The 22,110-nt window shown below is 44.1% G+C and overlaps 1 protein-coding gene across 1 annotated transcript in view; it reads right to left on the bottom strand.

Annotated features, from left to right (window-relative positions):
- The window catches only part of dnaaf9 (dynein axonemal assembly factor 9), a 140,907-nt gene that overhangs the window by 83,520 nt on the left and 35,277 nt on the right, over positions 1-22,110 (bottom strand). Inside the window, exons 9-12 of the mRNA XM_065025980.1 lie at positions 17,299-17,490; positions 2,640-2,721; positions 2,505-2,541; positions 1,737-1,821 (exon numbers count right to left, since the gene is read on the bottom strand). Of these exons, the coding sequence (XP_064882052.1) occupies positions 1,737-1,821; positions 2,505-2,541; positions 2,640-2,721; positions 17,299-17,490 (396 nt within the window). The remainder of the gene's footprint in view (positions 1-1,736; positions 1,822-2,504; positions 2,542-2,639; positions 2,722-17,298; positions 17,491-22,110) is intronic.

Here is a 22,110-nt window from a genome sequence, read left to right on the forward strand (position 1 = left end):
CACCATTAGTTATAGTATACCATTAGTTATAGTACACCATTAGTTATAGTACACCATTAGTTATAGTACACCATTAGTTATAGTACACCATTAGTTATAGTATACCATGTAAAGCTAGTTACAGCAAACGTGTAGCTAGTTATAGCTAGTTATATCATTAAAACTCATTTTTCAACCACTCCACAAATGTTTTGTTAACACACTATAGTTTTGTCAAGTCAGTTAGGACATCTACTTTGTGCTTGACACAAGTCATTTTTCCAACAATTGTTTACAGACAGATTATTTCACTTATAATTCACTGTATCACAATTCAAGTGGGTCAGAAGTTTACATACACTAAATTGACTGTGCCTTTAAACAGCTTGGACAATTCTAGAGTATTATGTCATGACTTTAGAAGCTTCTGATAGGCTAATTGACATCATTGGAGTCAACTGGAGGTGTACCTGTGGAGGTATTTAAAGGCCTACCTTCAAACTCAGTGCCACTTTGCGTGACATCATGGGAAAATCTAAAGAAATCAGCCAAGACCTCGGAAAAAATATAGTAGACCTCCACAAGTCTGGTTCATCCTTGGGAGCAATTTCCAAACGCCTGAAGGTACCACGTTCATCTGTACAAACAATAGTACGCAAGTATAAAAACCATGGGACCACGCAGCCGTCATACCACTCAGGAAGGAGATGCGTTCTGTCTCCTAGAGATGAATATACTTTGGTGTTAAAAGTGCAACTCAATCCCAGAACAACAGCAAAGGACCTTGTCAAGATGCTGGAGGAAACAGGTTCAAAAGTATCTATATCCACAGTAAAACGAGTCCTATATCGACATAACCTGAAAGGCCGCTCAGCAAGGAAGAAGCCACTGCTCCAAAACCGCCATAAAAAAGCCAGACTACGGTTTGCAACTGCACATGGGGACAAAGATCGTACTTTTTGGAGAAATGTCCTCTGGTCTGATGAAACAGATGTTTGGAGGAAAAAGGGGGAGGCTTGCAAGCCGAAGAATACCATCCCAAATGTGAAGCAGGGGGTGGCAGCATCATGTTGTGGGGGTGCTTTGCTGCAGGAGGTGCACTTCACAAAATATATGGCATCATGAGGAAGGGGAATTATGTGGATATATTGAAGCAACATCTCAAGACATCAGTCAGGAAGTTAAAGCTTGGTCGCAAATAGATCTTCCAAATGTTCAATGACCCCAAGCATACTTCCAAAGTTGTGGCAAAATGGCTGAAAGACAACAAAGTCAAGGTATTGGAGGGGCCATCACAAAGCCCTGACCTCAATCCTATAGAACATTTGTGGACAGAACTGAAAAAGCATGTGCAGGCAAGGAGGCCTACAAACCTGACTCAGTTATACCAGCTTTGTCAGGAGGAATGGGCAAACATTCACCCAACTTATTGTGGGAAGCTTGTGGAAGGCCACCCGAAACGTTTGACCCAAGTTAAACAATTTAAAGGCAATGCTACCAAATAATAATTGAGTGTATGTAAACTTCTGACCCACTGAGAATGTGATGAAAGAAATAAAAGCTGAAATAAATCATTCTCTCTACTATTATTCTGACATTTCACATTCTTAAAAATAAAGTGGTGATCCTAACTGACCTAAGACAGGGAATATTTACTAGGATTAAATGTCAGGAATTGTGAAAAACTGAGTTTAAATGTATTTGTCTAAGGTGTAAGTAAACTTCAGACTGTAGCTAGTTGGAGAAATGACTATCACCTTAGTAGCACTAGTGGTGTTGGAGTAGCATTTGATTCCAGCCAAGACCGACTGGACGGCTGCTGCATAGATCTGAGAGAGAAGACTGGAAGAGAGATAGATTTAACGCCGTACATACACTACATGGACAGAAGTATGTGGACAGCTGGTCATCCAACATCTCATCTCACGTTGGGCCATGTAGTGTAATATGTACATGTTCTACATTATATTCAGGCATCATCTTCTAGAGCAGGGGTTCCCAACAGGTTTCACGGAGGCCAAACTGGGGGGCGAGGACATACCTCACCCCCACCTGCACGTGTGCACACGCCATGCCTATTCTACGGGCACAAGCACTGTTCAACTGTTCAAACCCCTCTTGTTGGCGGTGAGAACATTTTTCAGGTTTAAAGCAAAACTGTCTAATGTGAATTCATATGTTATTTGAGTTGAATCAAACATTACTACAAAATCTATGGACTAAAAAAACGTACCTGGGCTAGTTGATCTGGACATTTCAGACAAGTTATAAATGGTTCTCTAAGGTCTGTAATGACTGATATGACAAGAGGAGCTGATGATGCACTACCCAAGATAGAAATATCACCTTGTGCATTCTACTATTACAACTTCCAAGAGAAAGTTCAAAGCTGGTCTGAGTTCCTTAAAACTCCACAGTTTGGTAACCACTGTTCTAGAAGAGATATAGTTAACACCTTATATACAGTATTATCATATGGGAGAGATGAGTCAACAGGTTTGGACATGTTGTCGTGGTGAACTTACAGGAGTTCTGTTTTCTTCTGTTGCATGTTGTCATTCCCTGCAAGGGAAACATCAGATATTAGGTCTACAGACAGTAAAATAGCTATGGTAGATCCAACAAAAAAGTTTAGTGTATACATTATGGGCTATGTTTACCTAGGTAGGGGATGTGAGTGGTTCCAAAGAAGTAAGTCCTGGAGCAGGCTAAAGATCCTTTAGGAGCCACACACTGGAGAACCTGAGAGACAAGAACAGATTACAGAGTACTCTAGGGAGACCAAGCCCAACATGGACTGCCAAGCCATCTCATTAAACATGCACACACAACACTAATAGTCTAATCTGGATAGGGGTTAGGTAACAGTCTAATCTGGATAGAGGATAGGTAACAGTCTAATCTGGATAGGGGTTAGGTAACAGTCTAATCTGGATAGAGGATAGGTAACAGTCTAATCTGGATAGGGGTTAGGTAACAGTCTAATCTGGATAGGGGTTAGGTAACATGCTAATCTGGATAGGGGTTAGGTAACAGTCTAATCTGGATAAGGGTTAGGTAACAGTCTAATCTGGATAGAGGATAGGTAACAGTCTAAACTGGATAGAGGATAGGTAACAGTCTAATCTGGATAGAGGATAGGTAACAGTCTAATCTGGATAGAGGATAGGTAACAGTCTAATCTGGATAGAGGATAGGTAACAGTCTAATCTGGATAGGGGTTAGGTAACAGTCTAATCTGGATAGAGGATTGGTAACAGTCTAATCTGGATAAGGGTTAGGTAACAGTCTAATCTGGATAGGGGTTAGGTAACAGTAATCTGGATAGGGGTTAGGTAACAGTCTAATCTGGATAGAGGATAGGTAACAGTCTAATCTGGATAGGGGTTAGGTAACAGTCTAATCTGGATAGAGGATAGGTAACAGTCTAATCTGGATAGGGGTTAGGTAACAGTCTAATCTGGATAGAGGATTGGTAACAGTCTAATCTGGATAAGGGTTAGGTAACAGTCTAATCTGGATAGGGGTTAGGTAACAGTCTAATCTGGATAGAGGATAGGTAACAGTCTAATCTGGATAGGGGTTAGGTAACAGTCTAATCTGGATAGAGGATAGGTAACAGTCTAATCTGGATAGGGGTTAGGTAACAGTCTAATCTGGATAGAGGATAGGTAACAGTCTAATCTGGATAGGGGTTAGGTAACAGTCTAATCTGGATAGAGGATTGGTAACAGTCTAATCTGGATAAGGGTTAGGTAACAGTCTAATCTGGATAGGGGTTAGGTAACAGTCTAATCTGGATAGGGGTTAGGTAACAGTCTAATCTGGATAGAGGATAGGTAACAGTCTAATCTGGATAGGGGTTAGGTAACAGTCTAATCTGGATAGAGGATAGGTAATAGTCTAATCTGGATAGGGGTTAGGTAACAGTCTAATCTGGATAGGGGTTAGGTAACAGTCTAATCTGGATAGAGGATAGGTAACAGTCTAATCTGGATAGGGGTTAGGTAACAGTCTAATCTGGATAGAGGATAGGTAACAGTCTAATCTGGATAGGGGTTAGGTAACAGTCTAATCGGATAGGGGTTAGGTAACAGTCTAATCTGGATAGAGGATAGGTAACAGTCTAATCTGGATAAGGGTTAGGTAACAGTCTAATCTGGATAGGGGTTAGGTAACAGTCTAATCTGGATAGGGGTTAGGTAACAGTCTAATCTGGATAAGGGTTAGGTAACAGTCTAATCTGGATAGGGGTTAGGTAACAGTCTAATCTGGATAGGGGTTAGGTAACAGTCTAATCTGGATAGGTGTTAGGTAACAGTCTAATCTGGATAGGGGTTAGGTAACAGTCTAATCTGGATAAGGGTTATGTAACAGTCTAATCTGGATAGGGGTTAGGTAACAGTCTAATCTGGATAGAGGATAGGTAACAGTCTAATCTGGATAGGGGTTAGGTAACAGTCTAATCTGGATAGGGGTTAGGTAACAGTCTAATCTGGATAGGGGTTAGGTAACATGCTAATCTGGATAGGGGTTAGGTAACAGTCTAATCTGATAGGGGTTAGGTAACAGTCTAATCTGGATAGGGGTTAGGTAACAGTCTAATCTGGATAGGGGTTAGGTAACATGCTAATCTGGATAGGGGATAGGTAACAGTAGAGGAACAGTCTAATCTGGATAGGGGTTAGGTAACAGTCTAATCTGGATAGGGGTTAGGTAACAGTCTAATCTGGATAGGGGTTAGGTAACAGTCTAATCTGGATAGGGGTTAGGTAACAGTCTAATCTGGATAGAGGATAGGTAACAGTCTAATCTGGATAGGGGTTAGGTAACAGTCTAATCTGGATAGAGGATAGGTAACAGTCTAATCTGGATAGGGGTTAGGTAACAGTCTAATCTGGATAAGGGTTAGGTAACAGTCTTATCTGGATAGGGGTTAGGTAACAGTCTAATCTGGATAGGTGTTAGGTAACAGTCTAATCTGGATAGGGGTTAGGTAACAGTCTAATCTGGATAGGGGTTAGGTAACAGTCTAATCTGGATAGGGGTTAGGTAACAGTCTAATCTGGATAGAGGATAGGTAACAGTCTAATCTGGATAGGGGTTAGGTAACAGTCTAATCTGGATAGAGGATAGGTAACAGTCTAATCTGGATAGGGGTTAGGTAACAGTCTAATCTGGATAGGGGTTAGGTAACAGTCTAATCTGGATAGGTGTTAGGTAACAGTCTAATCTGGATAGGGGTTAGGTAACAGTCTAATCTGGATAGGGGTTAGGTAACAGTCTAATCTGGATAGGGGTTAGGTAACAGTCTAATCTGGATAGGGGTTAGGTAACAGTCTAATCTGGATAGGTGTTAGGTAACAGTAGAGGAACAGTCTAATCTGGATAGGGGTTAGGTAACAGTCTAATCTGGATAGGGGTTAGGTAACAGTAGAGGAACAGTCTAATCTGGATAGGGGTTAGGTAACAGTCTAATCTGGATAGGGGTTAGGTAACAGTCTAATCTGAATAGGGGTTAGGTAACAGTCTAATCTGGATAGGGGTTAGGTAACAGTCTAATCTGGATAGGGGTTAGGTAACAGTCTAATCTGGATAGGGGTTAGGTAACAGTCTAATCTGGATAGGGGTTAGGTAACAGTCTAATCTGGATAGAGGATAGGTAACAGTCTAATCTGGATAGGGGTTAGGTAACAGTCTAATCTGGATAGAGGATAGGTAACAGTCTAATCTGGATAGGGGTTAGGTAACAGTCTAATCGGATAGGGGTTAGGTAACAGTCTAATCTGGATAAGGGTTAGGTAACAGTCTAATCTGGATAGGGGTTAGGTAACAGTCTAATCTGGATAGAGGATAGGTAACAGTCTAATCTGGATAAGGGTTAGGTAACAGTCTAATCTGGATAGGGGTTAGGTAACAGTCTAATCTGGATAGGGGTTAGGTAACAGTCTAATCTGGATAAGGGTTAGGTAACAGTCTAATCTGGATAGGGGTTAGGTAACAGTCTAATCTGGATAGGGGTTAGGTAACAGTCTAATCTGGATAGGTGTTAGGTAACAGTCTAATCTGGATAGGGGTTAGGTAACAGTCTAATCTGGATAAGGGTTAGGTAACAGTCTAATCTGGATAGGGTTAGGTAACAGTCTAATCTGGATAGAGGATAGGTAACAGTCTAATCTGGATAGGGGTTAGGTAACAGTCTAATCTGGATAGGGTTAGGTAACAGTCTAATCTGGATAGGGGTTAGGTAACATGCTAATCTGGATAGGGGTTAGGTAACAGTCTAATCTGATAGGGGTTAGGTAACAGTCTAATCTGGATAGGGGTTAGGTAACAGTCTAATCTGGATAGGGGTTAGGTAACATGCTAATCTGGATAGGGATAGGTAACAGTAGAGGAACAGTCTAATCTGGATAGGGGTTAGGTAACAGTCTAATCTGGATAGGGGTTAGGTAACAGTCTAATCTGGATAGGGGTTAGGTAACAGTCTAATCTGGATAGGGGTTAGGTAACAGTCTAATCTGGATAGAGGATAGGTAACAGTCTAATCTGGATAGGGGTTAGGTAACAGTCTAATCTGGATAGAGGATAGGTAACAGTCTAATCTGGATAGGGGTTAGGTAACAGTCTAATCTGGATAAGGGTTAGGTAACAGTCTTATCTGGATAGGGGTTAGGTAACAGTCTAATCTGGATAGGTGTTAGGTAACAGTCTAATCTGGATAGGGGTTAGGTAACAGTCTAATCTGGATAGGGTTAGGTAACAGTCTAATCTGGATAGGGGTTAGGTAACAGTCTAATCTGGATAGAGGATAGGTAACAGTCTAATCTGGATAGGGGTTAGGTAACAGTCTAATCTGGATAGAGGATAGGTAACAGTCTAATCTGGATAGGGGTTAGGTAACAGTCTAATCTGGATAGGGGTTAGGTAACAGTCTAATCTGGATAGGTGTTAGGTAACAGTCTAATCTGGATAGGGGTTAGGTAACAGTCTAATCTGGATAGGGGTTAGGTAACAGTCTAATCTGGATAAGGGTTAGGTAACAGTCTTATCTGGATAGGGGTTAGGTAACAGTCTAATCTGGATAGAGGATAGGTAACAGTCTAATCTGGATAGGGGTTAGGTAACAGTCTAATCTGGATAGGGGTTAGGTAACAGTCTAATCTGGATAGGGGTTAGGTAACAGTCTAATCTGGATAGGGGTTAGGTAACAGTCTAATCTGGATAGGTGTTAGGTAACAGTAGAGGAACAGTCTAATCTGGATAGGGGTTAGGTAACAGTCTAATCTGGATAGGGGTTAGGTAACAGTAGAGGAACAGTCTAATCTGGATAGGGGTTAGGTAACAGTCTAATCTGGATAGGGGTTAGGTAACAGTCTAATCTGAATAGGGGTTAGGTAACAGTCTAATCTGGATAGGGGTTAGGTAACGGTCTAATCTGGATAGGGGTTAGGTAACAGTCTAATCTGGATAGGGGTTAGGTAACAGTCTAATCTGGATAGGGGTTAGGTAACAGTCTAATCTGGATAGGGGTTAGGTAACAGTCTAATCTGGATAGGTGTTAGGTAACAGTAGAGGAACAGTCTAATCTGGATAGGGGTTAGGTAACAGTCTAATCTGGATAGGGGTTAGGTAACAGTAGAGGAACAGTCTAATCTGGATAGGGGTTAGGTAACAGTCTAATCTGGATAGGGGTTAGGTAACAGTCTAATCTGAATAGGGGTTAGGTAACAGTCTAATCTGGATAGGGGTTAGGTAACGGTCTAATCTGGATAGGGGTTAGGTAACAGTCTAATCTGGATAGGGGTTAGGTAACAGTCTAATCTGGATAGGGGTTAGGTAACAGTCTAATCTGGATAGGGGTTAGGTAACAGTCTAATCTGGATAGGTGTTAGGTAACAGTAGAGGAACAGTCTAATCTGGATAGGGGTTAGGTAACAGTCTAATCTGGATAGGGGTTAGGTAACAGTAGAGGAACAGTCTAATCTGGATAGGGGTTAGGTAACAGTCTAATCTGGATAGGGGTTAGGTAACAGTCTAATCTGGATAGAGGATAGGTAACAGTCTAATCTGGATAAGGGTTAGGTAACAGTCTAATCTGGATAGGGGTTAGGTAACAGTCTAATCTGGATAGGGGTTAGGTAACAGTCTAATCTGGATAAGGGTTAGGTAACAGTCTAATCTGGATAGGGGTTAGGTAACAGTCTAATCTGGATAGGGGTTAGGTAACAGTCTAATCTGGATAGGGGTTAGGTAACAGTCTAATCTGGATAGGGGTTAGGTAACAGTCTAATCTGGATAGGGGTTAGGTAACAGTCTAATCTGGATAGGTGTTAGGTAACAGTAGAGGAACAGTCTAATCTGGATAGGGGTTAGGTAACAGTCTAATCTGGATAGGGGTTAGGTAACAGTAGAGGAACAGTCTAATCTGGATAGGGGTTAGGTAACAGTCTAATCTGGATAGGGGTTAGGTAACAGTCTAATCTGAATAGGGGTTAGGTAACAGTCTAATCTGGATAGGGGTTAGGTAACAGTCTAATCTGGATAGGGGTTAGGTAACAGTCTAATCTGGATAGGGGTTAGGTAACAGTCTAATCTGGATAGGGGTTAGGTAACAGTCTAATCTGGATAGGGGTTAGGTAACAGTCTAATCTGGATAGGGTTAGGTAACAGTCTAATCTGGATAGGGGTTAGGTAACAGTCTAATCTGGATAGGGGTTAGGTAACAGTCTAATCTGGATAGGGGTTAGGTAACAGTCTAATCTGGATAGGGGTTAGGTAACAGTCTAATCTAGATAGGTGTTAGGTAACAGTCTAATCTGGATAGGGGTTAGGTAACAGTCTAATCTGGATAGGGGTTAGGTAACAGTCTAATCTGGATAGGGTTAGGTAACAGTCTAATCTGGATAGGGTTAGGTAACAGTCTAATCTGGATAGGGGTTAGGTAACAGTCTAATCTGGATAGGGGTTAGGTAACAGTCTAATCTGGATAGGGGTTAGGTAACAGTCTAATCGGATAGGGGTTAGGTAACAGTCTAATCTGGATAAGGGTTAGGTAACAGTCTAATCTGGATAGGGGTTAGGTAACAGTCTAATCTGGATAGAGGATAGGTAACAGTCTAATCTGGATAGGGGTTAGGTAACAGTCTAATCTGGATAGGGGTTAGGTAACAGTCTAATCTGGATAGAGGATAGGTAACAGTCTAATCTGGATAGGGGTTAGGTAACAGTCTAATCTGGATAGAGGATAGGTAACAGTCTAATCTGGATAGGGGTTAGGTAACAGTCTAATCTGGATAAGGGTTAGGTAACAGTCTTATCTGGATAGGGGTTAGGTAACAGTCTAATCTGGATAGGTGTTAGGTAACAGTCTAATCTGGATAGGGGTTAGGTAACAGTCTAATCTGGATAGGGGTTAGGTAACAGTCTAATCTGGATAGAGGATAGGTAACAGTCTAATCTGGATAGGGGTTAGGTAACAGTCTAATCTGGATAGAGGATAGGTAACAGTCTAATCTGGATAGGGGTTAGGTAACAGTCTAATCTGGATAGAGGATAGGTAACAGTCTAATCTGGATAGGGGTTAGGTAACAGTCTAATCTGGATAGAGGATAGGTAACAGTCTAATCTGGATAGGGGTTAGGTAACAGTCTAATCTGGATAGGGGTTAGGTAACAGTCTAATCTGGATAGGTGTTAGGTAACAGTCTAATCTGGATAGGGGTTAGGTAACAGTCTAATCTGGATAAGGGTTAGGTAACAGTCTTATCTGGATAGGGGTTAGGTAACAGTCTAATCTGGATAGAGGATAGGTAACAGTCTAATCTGGATAGGGGTTAGGTAACAGTCTAATCTGGATAGGGGTTAGGTAACAGTCTAATCTGGATAGGGGTTAGGTAACAGTCTAATCTGGATAGGGGTTAGGTAACAGTCTAATCTGGATAGGGTTAGGTAACAGTCTAATCTGGATAGGTGTTAGGTAACAGTAGAGGAACAGTCTAATCTGGATAGGGGTTAGGTAACAGTCTAATCTGGATAGGGTTAGGTAACAGTAGAGGAACAGTCTAATCTGGATAGGGGTTAGGTAACAGTCTAATCTGGATAGGGGTTAGGTAACAGTCTAATCTGGATAGGGGTTAGTAACAGTCTAATCTGGATAGGGTTAGGTAACAGTCTAATCTGGATAGGGGTTAGGTAACAGTATAATCTGGATAGGGTTAGGTAACAGTCTAATCTGGATAGGTGTTAGGTAACAGTCTAATCTGGATAGGGGTTAGGTAACAGACTAATCTGGATAGGGGTTAGGTAACAGTCTAATCTGGATAGGTGTTAGGTAACAGTCTAATCTGGATAGGGGTTAGGTAACAGACTAATCTGGATAGGGGTTAGGTAACAGTCTAATCTGGATAGGGGTTAGGTAACAGTCTAATCTGGATAGGGGTTAGGTAACAGTCTAATCTGGATAGGGGTTAGGTAACAGTCTAATCTGGATAGGGGTTAGGTAACAGTCTAATCTGGATAGGGGTTAGGTAACAGTCTAATCTGGATAGGTGTTAGGTAACAGTAGAGGAACAGTCTAATCTGGATAGGGGTTAGGTAACAGTCTAATCTGGATAGGGGTTAGGTAACAGTAGAGGAACAGTCTAATCTGGATAGGGGTTAGGTAACAGTCTAATCTGGATAGGGGTTAGGTAACAGTCTAATCTGAATAGGGGTTAGGTAACAGTCTAATCTGGATAGGGGTTAGGTAACAGTCTAATCTGGATAGGGTTTAGGTAACAGTCTAATCTGGATAGAGGATAGGTAACAGTCTAATCTGGATAGGGGTTAGGTAACAGTCTAATCTGGATAGAGGATAGGTAACAGTCTAATCTGGATAGGGGTTAGGTAACAGTCTAATCTGGATAAGGGTTAGGTAACAGTCTTATCTGGATAGGGGTTAGGTAACAGTCTAATCTGGATAGGTGTTAGGTAACAGTCTAATCTGGATAGGGGTTAGGTAACAGTCTAATCTGGATAGGGGTTAGGTAACAGTCTAATCTGGATAGGGGTTAGGTAACAGTCTAATCTGGATAGAGGATAGGTAACAGTCTAATCTGGATAGGGGTTAGGTAACAGTCTAATCTGGATAGAGGATAGGTAACAGTCTAATCTGGATAGGGGTTAGGTAACAGTCTAATCTGGATAGGGGTTAGGTAACAGTCTAATCTGGATAGGTGTTAGGTAACAGTAGAGGAACAGTCTAATCTGGATAGGGGTTAGGTAACAGTCTAATCTGGATAGGGGTTAGGTAACAGTAGAGGAACAGTCTAATCTGGATAGGGGTTAGGTAACAGTCTAATCTGGATAGGGGTTAGGTAACAGTCTAATCTGAATAGGGGTTAGGTAACAGTCTAATCTGGATAGGGGTTAGGTAACAGTCTAATCTGGATAGGGGTTAGGTAACAGTCTAATCTGGATAGGGGTTAGGTAACAGTCTAATCTGGATAGGGGTTAGGTAACAGTCTAATCTGGATAGGTGTTAGGTAACAGTCTAATCTGGATAGGGGTTAGGTAACAGACTAATCTGGATAGGGGTTAGGTAACAGTCTAATCTGGATAGGTGTTAGGTAACAGTCTAATCTGGATAGGGGTTAGGTAACAGACTAATCTGGATAGGGGTTAGGTAACAGTCTAATCTGGATAGGGGTTAGGTAACAGTAGAGGAACAGTCTAATCTGGATAGGGGTTAGGTAACAGTAGAGGAACAGTCTAATCTGGATAGGGGTTAGGTAACAGACTAATCTGGATAGGGTTTAGGTAACAGTCTAATCTGGATAGAGGATAGGTAACAGTCTAATCTGGATAGGGGTTAGGTAACAGTCTAATCTGGATAGGTGTTAGGTAACAGTAGAGGAACAGTCTAATCTGGATAGGGGTTAGGTAACAGTCTAATCTGGATAGGGGTTAGGTAACAGTAGAGGAACAGTCTAATCTGGATAGGGGTTAGGTAACAGTAGAGGAACAGTCTAATCTGGATAGGGGTTAGGTAACAGACTAATCTGGATAGGGTTTAGGTAACAGTCTAATCTGGATAGAGGATAGGTAACAGTCTAATCTGGATAGGGGTTAGGTAACAGTCTAATCTGGATAGGTGTTAGGTAACAGTAGAGGAACAGTCTAATCTGGATAGGGGTTAGGTAACAGTCTAATCTGGATAGGGGTTAGGTAACAGTAGAGGAACAGTCTAATCTGGATAGGGGTTAGGTAACAGTCTAATCTGGATAGGGGTTAGGTAACAGTCTAATCTGAATAGGGGTTAGGTAACAGTCTAATCTGGATAGGGGTTAGGTAACAGTCTAATCTGGATAGGGGTTAGGTAACAGTCTAATCTGGATAGGGGTTAGGTAACAGTCTAATCTGGATAGGGGTTAGGTAACAGTCTAATCTGGATAGGTGTTAGGTAACAGTCTAATCTGGATAGGGGTTAGGTAACAGACTAATCTGGATAGGGGTTAGGTAACAGTCTAATCTGGATAGGGGTTAGGTAACAGTAGAGGAACAGTCTAATCTGGATAGGGGTTAGGTAACAGACTAATCTGGATAGGGTTTAGGGTGCACTCACCATGTGTTTGGTTAGATAGGGGTTAGGGTTTAGGGTGCTCTCACCATGTGTTTGGTTAGATAGGGGTTAGGGTTTAGGGTGCTCTCACCATGTGTTTGGTTAGATAGGGTTTAGGGTGCACTCACCATGTGTTTGGTTAGATAGGGGTTAGGGTTTAGGGTGCTCTCATCATGTGTTTGGTTAGATAGGGGTTAGGGTTTAGGGTGCACTCACCATGTGTTTGGTTAGATAGGGTTTAGGGTGCTCTCACCATGTGTTTGGTTAGATAGGGGTTAGGGTGCTCTCACCATGTGTTTGGTTAGATAGGGGTTAGGGGTTAGGGTGCCCTCACCATGTGTTTGGTTAGATAGGGGTTAGGGTTTAGGGTGCTCTCACCATGTGTTTGGTTAGATAGGGGTTAGGGTTTAGGGTGCACTCACCATGTGTTTGGTTAGATAGGGTTTAGGGTGCTCTCACCATGTGTTTGGTTAGATAGGGGTTAGGTTGCTCTCACCATGTGTTTGGTTAGATAGGGGTTAGGGTTTAGGGTGCTCTCACCATGTGTTTGGTTAGATAGGGGTTAGGGTGCTCTCACCATGTGTTTGGTTAGATAGGGGTTAGGGTTTAGGGTGCTCTCACCATGTGTTTGGTTAGATAGGGGTTAGGGTGCTCTCACCATGTGCTTGGTTAGATAGGGGTTAGGGTGCTCTCACCATGTGTTTGGTTAGATAGGGGTTAGGGTTTAGGGTGCTCTCACCATGTGTTTGGTTAGATAGGGGTTAGGGGTTAGGGTGCTCTCACCATGTGCTTGGTTAGATAGGGGTTAGGGTGCTCTCACCATGTGTTTGGTTAGATAGGGGTTAGGGGTTAGGGTGCTCTCACCATGTGTTTGGTTAGATAGGGGTTAGGGTTTAGGGTGCTCTCACCATGTGTTTGGTTAGATAGGGGTTAGGGTTTAGGGTGCTCTCACCATGTGTTTGGTTAGATAGGGGTTAGGGTTTAGGGTGCTCTCACCATGTGTTTGGTTAGATAGGGGTTAGGGTTTAGGGTGCTCTCACCATGTGTTTGGTTAGATAGGGTTTAGGGTGCACTCACCATGTGTTTGGTTAGATAGGGGTTAGGGTTTAGGGTGCTCTCATCATGTGTTTGGTTAGATAGGGGTTAGGGTTTAGGGTGCACTCACCATGTGTTTGGTTAGATAGGGTTTAGGGTGCTCTCACCATGTGTTTGGTTAGATAGGGGTTAGGGTGCTCTCACCATGTGTTTGGTTAGATAGGGGTTAGGGTGCCCTCACCATGTGTTTGGTTAGATAGGGGTTAGGGTTTAGGGTGCTCTCACCATGTGTTTGGTTAGATAGGGGTTAGGGTTTAGGGTGCACTCACCATGTGTTTGGTTAGATAGGCGTTAGGGTTTAGGGTGCTCTCACCATGTGTTTGGTTAGATAGGGGTTAGGGGTTAGGGTGCTCTCACCATGTGTTTGGTTAGATAGGGGTTAGGGTGCTCTCACCATGTGTTTGGTTAGATAGGGGTTAGGGTGCTCTCACCATGTGTTTGGTTAGATAGGGGTTAGGGGTTAGGGTGCACTCACCATGTGTTTGGTTAGATAGGGGTTAGGGTTTAGGGTGCTCTCACCATGTCTTTGGTTAGATAGGGGTTAGGGGTTAGGGTGCTCTCACCATGTGTTTGGTTAGATAGGGGTTAGGGTTTAGGGTGCTCTCACCATGTGTTTGGCTAGATAGGGGTTAGGGTGCTCTCACCATGTGTTTGGTTAGATAGGGGTTAGGGTTTAGGGTGCTCTCATCATGTGTTTGGTTAGATAGGGGTTAGGGTTTAGGGTGCTCTCACCATGTCTTTGGTTAGATAGGGGTTAGGGTTTAGGGTGCTCTCACCATGTGTTTGGTTAGATAGGGGTTAGGGTGCTCTCACCATGTGTTTGGTTAGATAGGGGTTAGGGTGCTCTCACCATGTGTTTGGTTAGATAGGGGTTAGGGTGCTCTCACCATGTGTTTGGTTAGATAGGGGTTAGGGTGCTCTCAGCATGTGTTTGGTTAGATAGGGGTTAGGGTTTAGGGTGCTCTCACCATGTTTTTGGTTAGATAGGGGTTAGGGTTTAGGGTGCTCTCACCATGTTTTTGGTTAGATAGGGGTTAGGGTGCTCTCACCATGTGTTTGGTTAGATAGGGGTTAGGGTTTAGGGTGCTCTCACCATGTTTTTGGTTAGATAGGGGTTAGGGGTTAGGGTGCTCTCACCATGTTTTTGGTTAGATAGGGGTTAGGGTGCTCTCACCATGTGTGGTTAGATAGGGGTTAGGGTGCTCTCACCATGTGTTTGGTTAGATAGGGGTTAGGGTTTAGGGTGCTCTCACCATGTGTTTGGTTAGATAGGGGTTAGGGTGCTCTCACCATGTGTTTGGTTAGATAGGGGTTAGGGTGCTCTCACCATGGGTTTGGTTAGATAGGGGTTAGGGTGCTCTCACCATGGGTTTGGTTAGATAGGGGTTAGGGTGCTCTCACCATGTGTTTGGCTAGATAGGGGTTAGGGTGCTCTCACCATGTGTTTGGTTAGATAGGGGTTAGGGTGCTCTCACCATGTGTTTGGTTAGATAGGGGTTAGGGTGCTCTCACCATGTGTTTGGTTAGATAGGGGTTAGGGTTAGGGTGCTCTCACCATGTGTTTGGTTAGATAGGGGTTAGGGTTTAGGGTGCTCTCACCATGTGTTTGGTTAGATAGGGGTTAGGGGTTAGGGTGCTCTCACCATGTGTTTGGTTAGATAGGGGTTAGGGTGCTCTCACCATGTGTTTGGTTAGATAGGGGTTAGGGTGCTCTCACCATGTGTTTGGTTAGATAGGGGTTAGGGTGCTCTCACCATGTTTTTGGTTAGATAGGGGTTAGGGGTTAGGGTGCTCTCACCATGTGTTTGGTTAGATAGGGGTTAGGGGTTAGGGTGCTCTCACCATGTGTTTGGTTAGATAGGGGTTAGGGTGCTCTCACCATGGGTTTGGTTAGATAGGGGTTAGGGTGCTCTCACCATGTGTTTGGTTAGATAGGGGTTAGGGGTTAGGGTGCTCTCACCATGTGTTTGGTTAGATAGGGGTTAGGGTGCTCTAACCATGGGTTTGGTTAGATAGGGGTTAGGGTGCTCTCACCATGTGTTTGGTTAGATAGGGGTTAGGGGTTAGGGTGCTCTCACCATGTGTTTGGTTAGATAGGGGTTAGGGTTTAGGGTGCTCTAACCATGTGTTTGGTTAGATAGGGGTTAGGGGTTAGGGTGCTCTCATCATGTGTTTGGTTAGATAGGGGTTAGGGTTTAGGGTGCTCTCACCATGTGTTTGGTTAGATAGGGGTTAGGGTTTAGGGTGCTCTCACCATGTGTTTGGTTAGATAGGGGTTAGGGTGCTCTCACCATGTGTTTGGTTAGATAGGGGTTAGGGTTTAGGGTGCTCTCACCATGTGTTTGGTTAGATAGTGGTTAGGGTGCTCTCACCATGTGTTTGGTTAGATAGGGGTTAGGGTGCTCTCACCATGTGTTTGGTTAGATAGGGGTTAGGGTTTAGGGTGCTCTCACCATGTGTTTGGTTAGATAGGGGTTAGGGGTTAGGGTGCTCTCACCATGTGTTTGGTTAGATAGGGGTTAGGGTGCACTCACCATGTGTTTGGTTAGATAGGGGTTAGGGTTTAGGGTGCTCTCATCATGTGTTTGGTTAGATAGGGGTTAGGGTTTAGGGTGCACTCACCATGTGTTTGGTTAGATAGGGGTTAGGGTGCTCTCACCATGTGTTTGGTTAGATAGGGGTTAGGGGTTAGGGTGCTCTCACCATGTGTTTGGTTAGATAGGGGTTAGGGTTTAGGGTGCTCTCACCATGTGTTTGGTTAGATAGGGGTTAGGGTTTAGGGTGCTCTCACCATGTGTTTGGTTAGATAGGGGTTAGGGGTTAGGGTGCTCTCACCATGTGTTTGGTTAGATAGGGTTTAGGGTGCTCTCACCATGTGTTTGGTTAGATAGGGGTTAGGGTGCTCTCACCATGTTTTTGGTTAGATAGGGGTTAGGGGTTAGGGTGCTCTCAGCATGTGTTTGGTTAGATAGGGGTTAGGGTGCTCTCACCATGTGTTTGGTTAGATAGGGGTTAGGGGTTAGGGTGCTCTCACCATGTGTTTGGTTAGATAGGGGTTAGGGGTTAGGGTGCTCTCACCATGTGTTTGGTTAGATAGGGGTTAGGGTGCTCTCACCATGGGTTTGGTTAGATAGGGGTTAGGGTGCACTCACCATGTGTTTGGTTAGATAGGGGTTAGGGGTTAGGGTGCTCTCACCATGGGTTTGGTTAGATAGGGGTTAGGGTGCACTCACCATGTGTTTGGTTAGATAGGGGTTAGGGGTTAGGGTGCTCTCACCATGGGTTTGGTTAGATAGGGGTTAGGGTGCACTCACCATGTGTTTGGTTAGATAGGGGTTAGGGTGCTCTCACCATGTGTTTGGTTAGATAGGGGTTAGGGTGCTCTCACCATGTGTTTGGCTAGATAGGGGTTAGGGGTTAGGGTGCTCTCACCATGTGTTTGGTTAGATAGGGGTTAGGGGTTAGGGTGCTCTCACCATGGGTTTGGTTAGATAGGGGTTAGGGTGCACTCACCATGTGTTTGGTTAGATAGGGGTTAGGGTGCTCTCACCATGTGTTTGGTTAGATAGGGGTTAGGGTGGTCTCACCATGTGTTTGGCTAGATAGGGGTTAGGGTGCTCTCACCATGTGTTTGGCTGGGGTCCCCTGGGGTCCGGTGTTGCGGACCTGGTGTCCATCAGAAGGGAAGTTGAAGGAGTAGCTGTGGAGGTTCTCCATGGAGGAGTGGCTCCCAAACAGAACCAAGGGCTGCCGTCTCCTCCTGCTATCCGCGATGTTACTGGAGATCAGGCCATGAGAGAAATAACTCCGGAACGCCTGGGGATTTAACAGACAGACAGTCAATGGTTTGGTTTGCTCACTAACAAACCAACGTAGCAACCTGTACTTGGCCAACTAGAGAACAGGTGTTACCTCCCCCCTCTGAGCAACAGACTGTAGTAATGTAGTTATAGACAACATGTATCTATGTTAAGTTACCTCCCCTGTCTGAGCCACAGACTGTAGTAATGTAGTTATAGACAACATGTATCTATGTTAAGTTAACTCCCCTGTCTGAGCCACAGACTGTAGTAATGTAGTTATAGACAACATGTATCTATGTTAAGTTACCTCCCCTGTCTGAGCCAGACTGTAATAATGTAGTTATAGACAACATGTATCTATGTTAAGTTACCTCACCTGTCTGAGCCACAGACTGTAGTAATGTAGTTATAGACAACATGTATCTATGTTAAGTTACCTCACCTGTCTGAGCCACAGACTGTAGTAATGTAGTTATAGACAACATGTATCTATGTTAAGTTACCTCCCCTGTCTGAGCCACAGACTAATAATGTAGTTATAGACAACATGTATCTATGTTAAGTTACCTCCCCTGTCTGAGCCACAGACTGTAATAATGTAGTTATAGACAACATGTATCTATGTTAAGTTACCTCCCCTGTCTGAGCAACAGACTGTAATAATGTAGTTATAGACAACATGTATCTATGTTAAGTTACCTCCCCTGTCTGAGCCAGACTGTAATAATGTAGTTATAGACAACATGTAGCTATGTTAAGTTACCTCCCCTGTCTGAGCCACAGACTGTAGTAATGTAGTTATAGACAACATGTGTCTATGTTAAGTTACCTCCCCTGTCTGAGCCACAGACTGTAATATTGTAGTTATAGACAACATGTATCTATGTTAAGTTACCTCCCCCCTCTGAGCAACAGACTGTAATAATGTAGTTATAGACAACATGTGTCTATGTTAAGTTAACTCCCCTGCCCCATCCCCTATCTCCATCTCTAGTACCGGGTCATATCTCCATCCCTAGTACCTGGTCATATCTCCATCTCTAGTACCTGGTCATATCTCCACCTCTAGTACCTGGTCATATCTCCATCCCTAGTACCTGGTCATATCTCCATCTCTAGTACCTGGTCACATCTCCACCTCTAGTACCTGGTCATATCTCCATCCCTAGTACCTGGTCATATCTCCATCCCTAGTACCTGGTCATATCTCCATCTCTAGTACCTGGTCATATCTCCACCTCTAGTACCTGGTCATATCTCCATCCCTAGTACCTGGTCATATCTCCATCTCTAGTACCTGGTCATATCTCCACCTCTAGTACCGGGTCACACCTCCATTCCTAGTACCTGGTCATATCTCCACCTCTAGTACCGGGTCACACCTCCATACCTAGTACCTGGTCATATCTCCACCTCTAGTACCGGGTCACACCTCCATCCCTAGTACCTGGTCATATCTCCATTTCTAGTACCTGGTCACACCTCCATCCCTAGTCACATCTCCATCCCTAGTACCTGGTCATATCTCCATCCCTAGTACCTGGTCATATCTACATCTCTAGTACCTGGTCATACCTCCATCCCTAGTACCTGGTCACATCTCCATCCCTAGTCACATCTTCATCCCTAGTACCTGGTCATATCTCCATCTCTAGTACCTGGTCACATCTCCATCCCTAGTCACATCTCCATCCCTAGTACCTGGTCACATCTCCATCTCTAGTACCTGTCTAGTACCTAGTCATATCTCCATCCCTTGTACCTGGTCACATCTCCATCCCTAGTCACATCTCCATCCCTAGTACCTGGTCACATATCCATCTCTAGTACCTGGTCATATCTCCATCTCTAGTACCTGGTCACACCTCCATCCCTAGTACCTGGTCATATCTCAATTTCTAGTACCTGGTCACACCTCCATCCCTAGTACCTGGTCATATCTCCATTTCTAGTACCTGGTCATATCTACATCTCTAGTACCTGGTCAAATCTCCATCTCTAGTACCTGGTCACATCTCCATCCCTAGTCACATCTCCATCCCTAGTACCTGGTCATATCTCCATCTCTAGTACCTGGTCACATCTCCATCCCTGGTCATATCTCCATCTCTAGTACCTGGTCATATCTCCATCCCTAGTACCTGGTCATATCTCCATCTCTAGTACCTGGTCACATCTCCACCTCTAGTACCTGGTCATATCTCCATCCCTAGTACCTGGTCATATCTCCATCCCTAGTACCTGGTCATATCTCCATCTCTAGTACCTGGTCATATCTCCACCTCTAGTACCTGGTCATATCTCCATCCCTAGTACCTGGTCATATCTCCATCTCTAGTACCTGGTCATATCTCCACCTCTAGTACCGGGTCACACCTCCATTCCTAGTACCTGGTCATATCTCCACCTCTAGTACCGGGTCACACCTCCATACCTAGTACCTGGTCACATCTCCACCTCTAGTACCGGGTCACACCTCCATCCCTAGTACCTGGTCATATCTCCATTTCTAGTACCTGGTCACACCTCCATCCCTAGTCACATCTCCATCCCTAGTACCTGGTCATATCTCCATCCCTAGTACCTGGTCATATCTACATCTCTAGTACCTGGTCATACCTCCATCCCTAGTACCTGGTCACATCTCCATCCCTAGTCACATCTTCATCCCTAGTACCTGGTCATATCTCCATCTCTAGTACCTGGTCACATCTCCATCTCTAGTACCTGGTCACATCTCCATCCCTAGTACCTGGTCATATCTCCATCTCTAGTACCTGGTCACATCTCCATCCCTAGTCACATCTCCATCCCTAGTACCTGGTCACATCTCCATCTCTAGTACCTGTCTAGTACCTAGTCATATCTCCATCCCTTGTACCTGGTCACATCTCCATCCCTAGTCACATCTCCATCCCTAGTACCTGGTCACATCTCCATCTCTAGTACCTGGTCATATCTCCATCTCTAGTACCTGGTCACACCTCCATCCCTAGTACCTGGTCATATCTCAATTTCTAGTACCTGGTCACACCTCCATCCCTAGTACCTGGTCATATCTCCATTTCTAGTACCTGGTCATATCTACATCTCTAGTACCTGGTCAAATCTCCATCTCTAGTACCTGGTCACATCTCCATCCCTAGTCACATCTCCATCCCTAGTACCTGGTCATATCTCCATCTCTAGTACCTGGTCACATCTCCATCCCTGGTCATATCTCCATCTCTAGTACCTGGTCATATCTCCATCTCTAGTACCTGGTCACATCTCCATCCAAGGTCATATCTCCATCTCTAGTACCTGGTCATATCTCCATTTCTAGTACCTGGTCATATCTCCATCCCTAGTACCTGGTCACATCTCCATCCCTGGTCATATCTCCATTTCTAGTACCTGGTCATATCTCCATTTCTAGTACCTGGTCATATCTCCATCCCTAGTACCTGGTCACATCTCCTTCTCTAGTGCCTGGTCATATCTCCATCTCTAGTACCTGGTCACATCTCCATCCCTAGTCACATCTTCATCCCTAGTACCTGGTCATATCTCCATCTCTAGTACCTGGTCACATCTCCAACTCTACTACCTGGTCACATCTCCATCCCTAGTACCTGGTCATATCTCCATCTCTAGTACCTGGTCACATCTCCATCTCTAGTACCTGGTCACATCTCCATCTCTAGTACCTGGTCACATCTCCATCCCTTGTACCCGGTCACATCTCCATCCCTAGTCACATCTCCATCCCTAGTACCTGGTCACATCTCCATCTCTAGTACCTGTCTAGTACCTAGTCATATCTCCATCCCTTGTACCTGGTCACATCTCCATCCCTAGTCACATCTCCATCCCTAGTACCTGGTCACATCTCCATCTCTAGTACCTGGTCATATCTCCATCTCTAGTACCTGGTCACACCTCCATCCCTAGTACCTGGTCATATCTCAATTTCTAGTACCTGGTCATATCTACATCTCTAGTACCTGGTCATATCTCCATCTCTAGTACCTGGTCACATCTCCATCCCTAGTCACATCTCCATCCCTAGTACCTGGTCATATCTCCATCTCTAGTACCTGGTCATATCTCCATCCCTAGTACCTGGTCATATCTCCATCCCTGGTCATATCTCCATCTCTAGTACCTGGTCATATCTCCATCTCTAGTACCTGGTCACATCTCCATCTCTAGTACCTGGTCATATCTCCATTTCTAGTACCTGGTCATATCTCCATCCCTAGTACCTGGTCATATCTCCATCCCTAGTACCTGGTCACATCTCCATCCCTGGTCATATCTCCATTTCTAGTACCTGGTCATATCTCCATTTCTAGTACCTGGTCATATCTCCATCCCTAGTACCTGGTCACATCTCCTTCTCTAGTGCCTGGTCATATCTCCATCTCTAGTACCTGGTCATATCTCCATCTCTAGTACCTGGTCATACCTCCATCTCTAGTACCTGGTCATATCTCCATCTCTAGTACCTGGTCATATCTCCATTTCTAGTACCTGGTCATATCTCCATCCCTAGTACCTGGTCACATCTCCATCCCTAGTCACATCTCCATCTCTAGTACCTGGTCATATCTCCATCCCTAGTCACATCTCCATCCCTAGTACCTGGTCA

Source organism: Oncorhynchus nerka, linkage group LG12, assembly GCF_034236695.1.
Source record: "Oncorhynchus nerka isolate Pitt River linkage group LG12, Oner_Uvic_2.0, whole genome shotgun sequence".
Lineage (NCBI taxonomy): Eukaryota > Metazoa > Chordata > Actinopteri > Salmoniformes > Salmonidae > Oncorhynchus > Oncorhynchus nerka.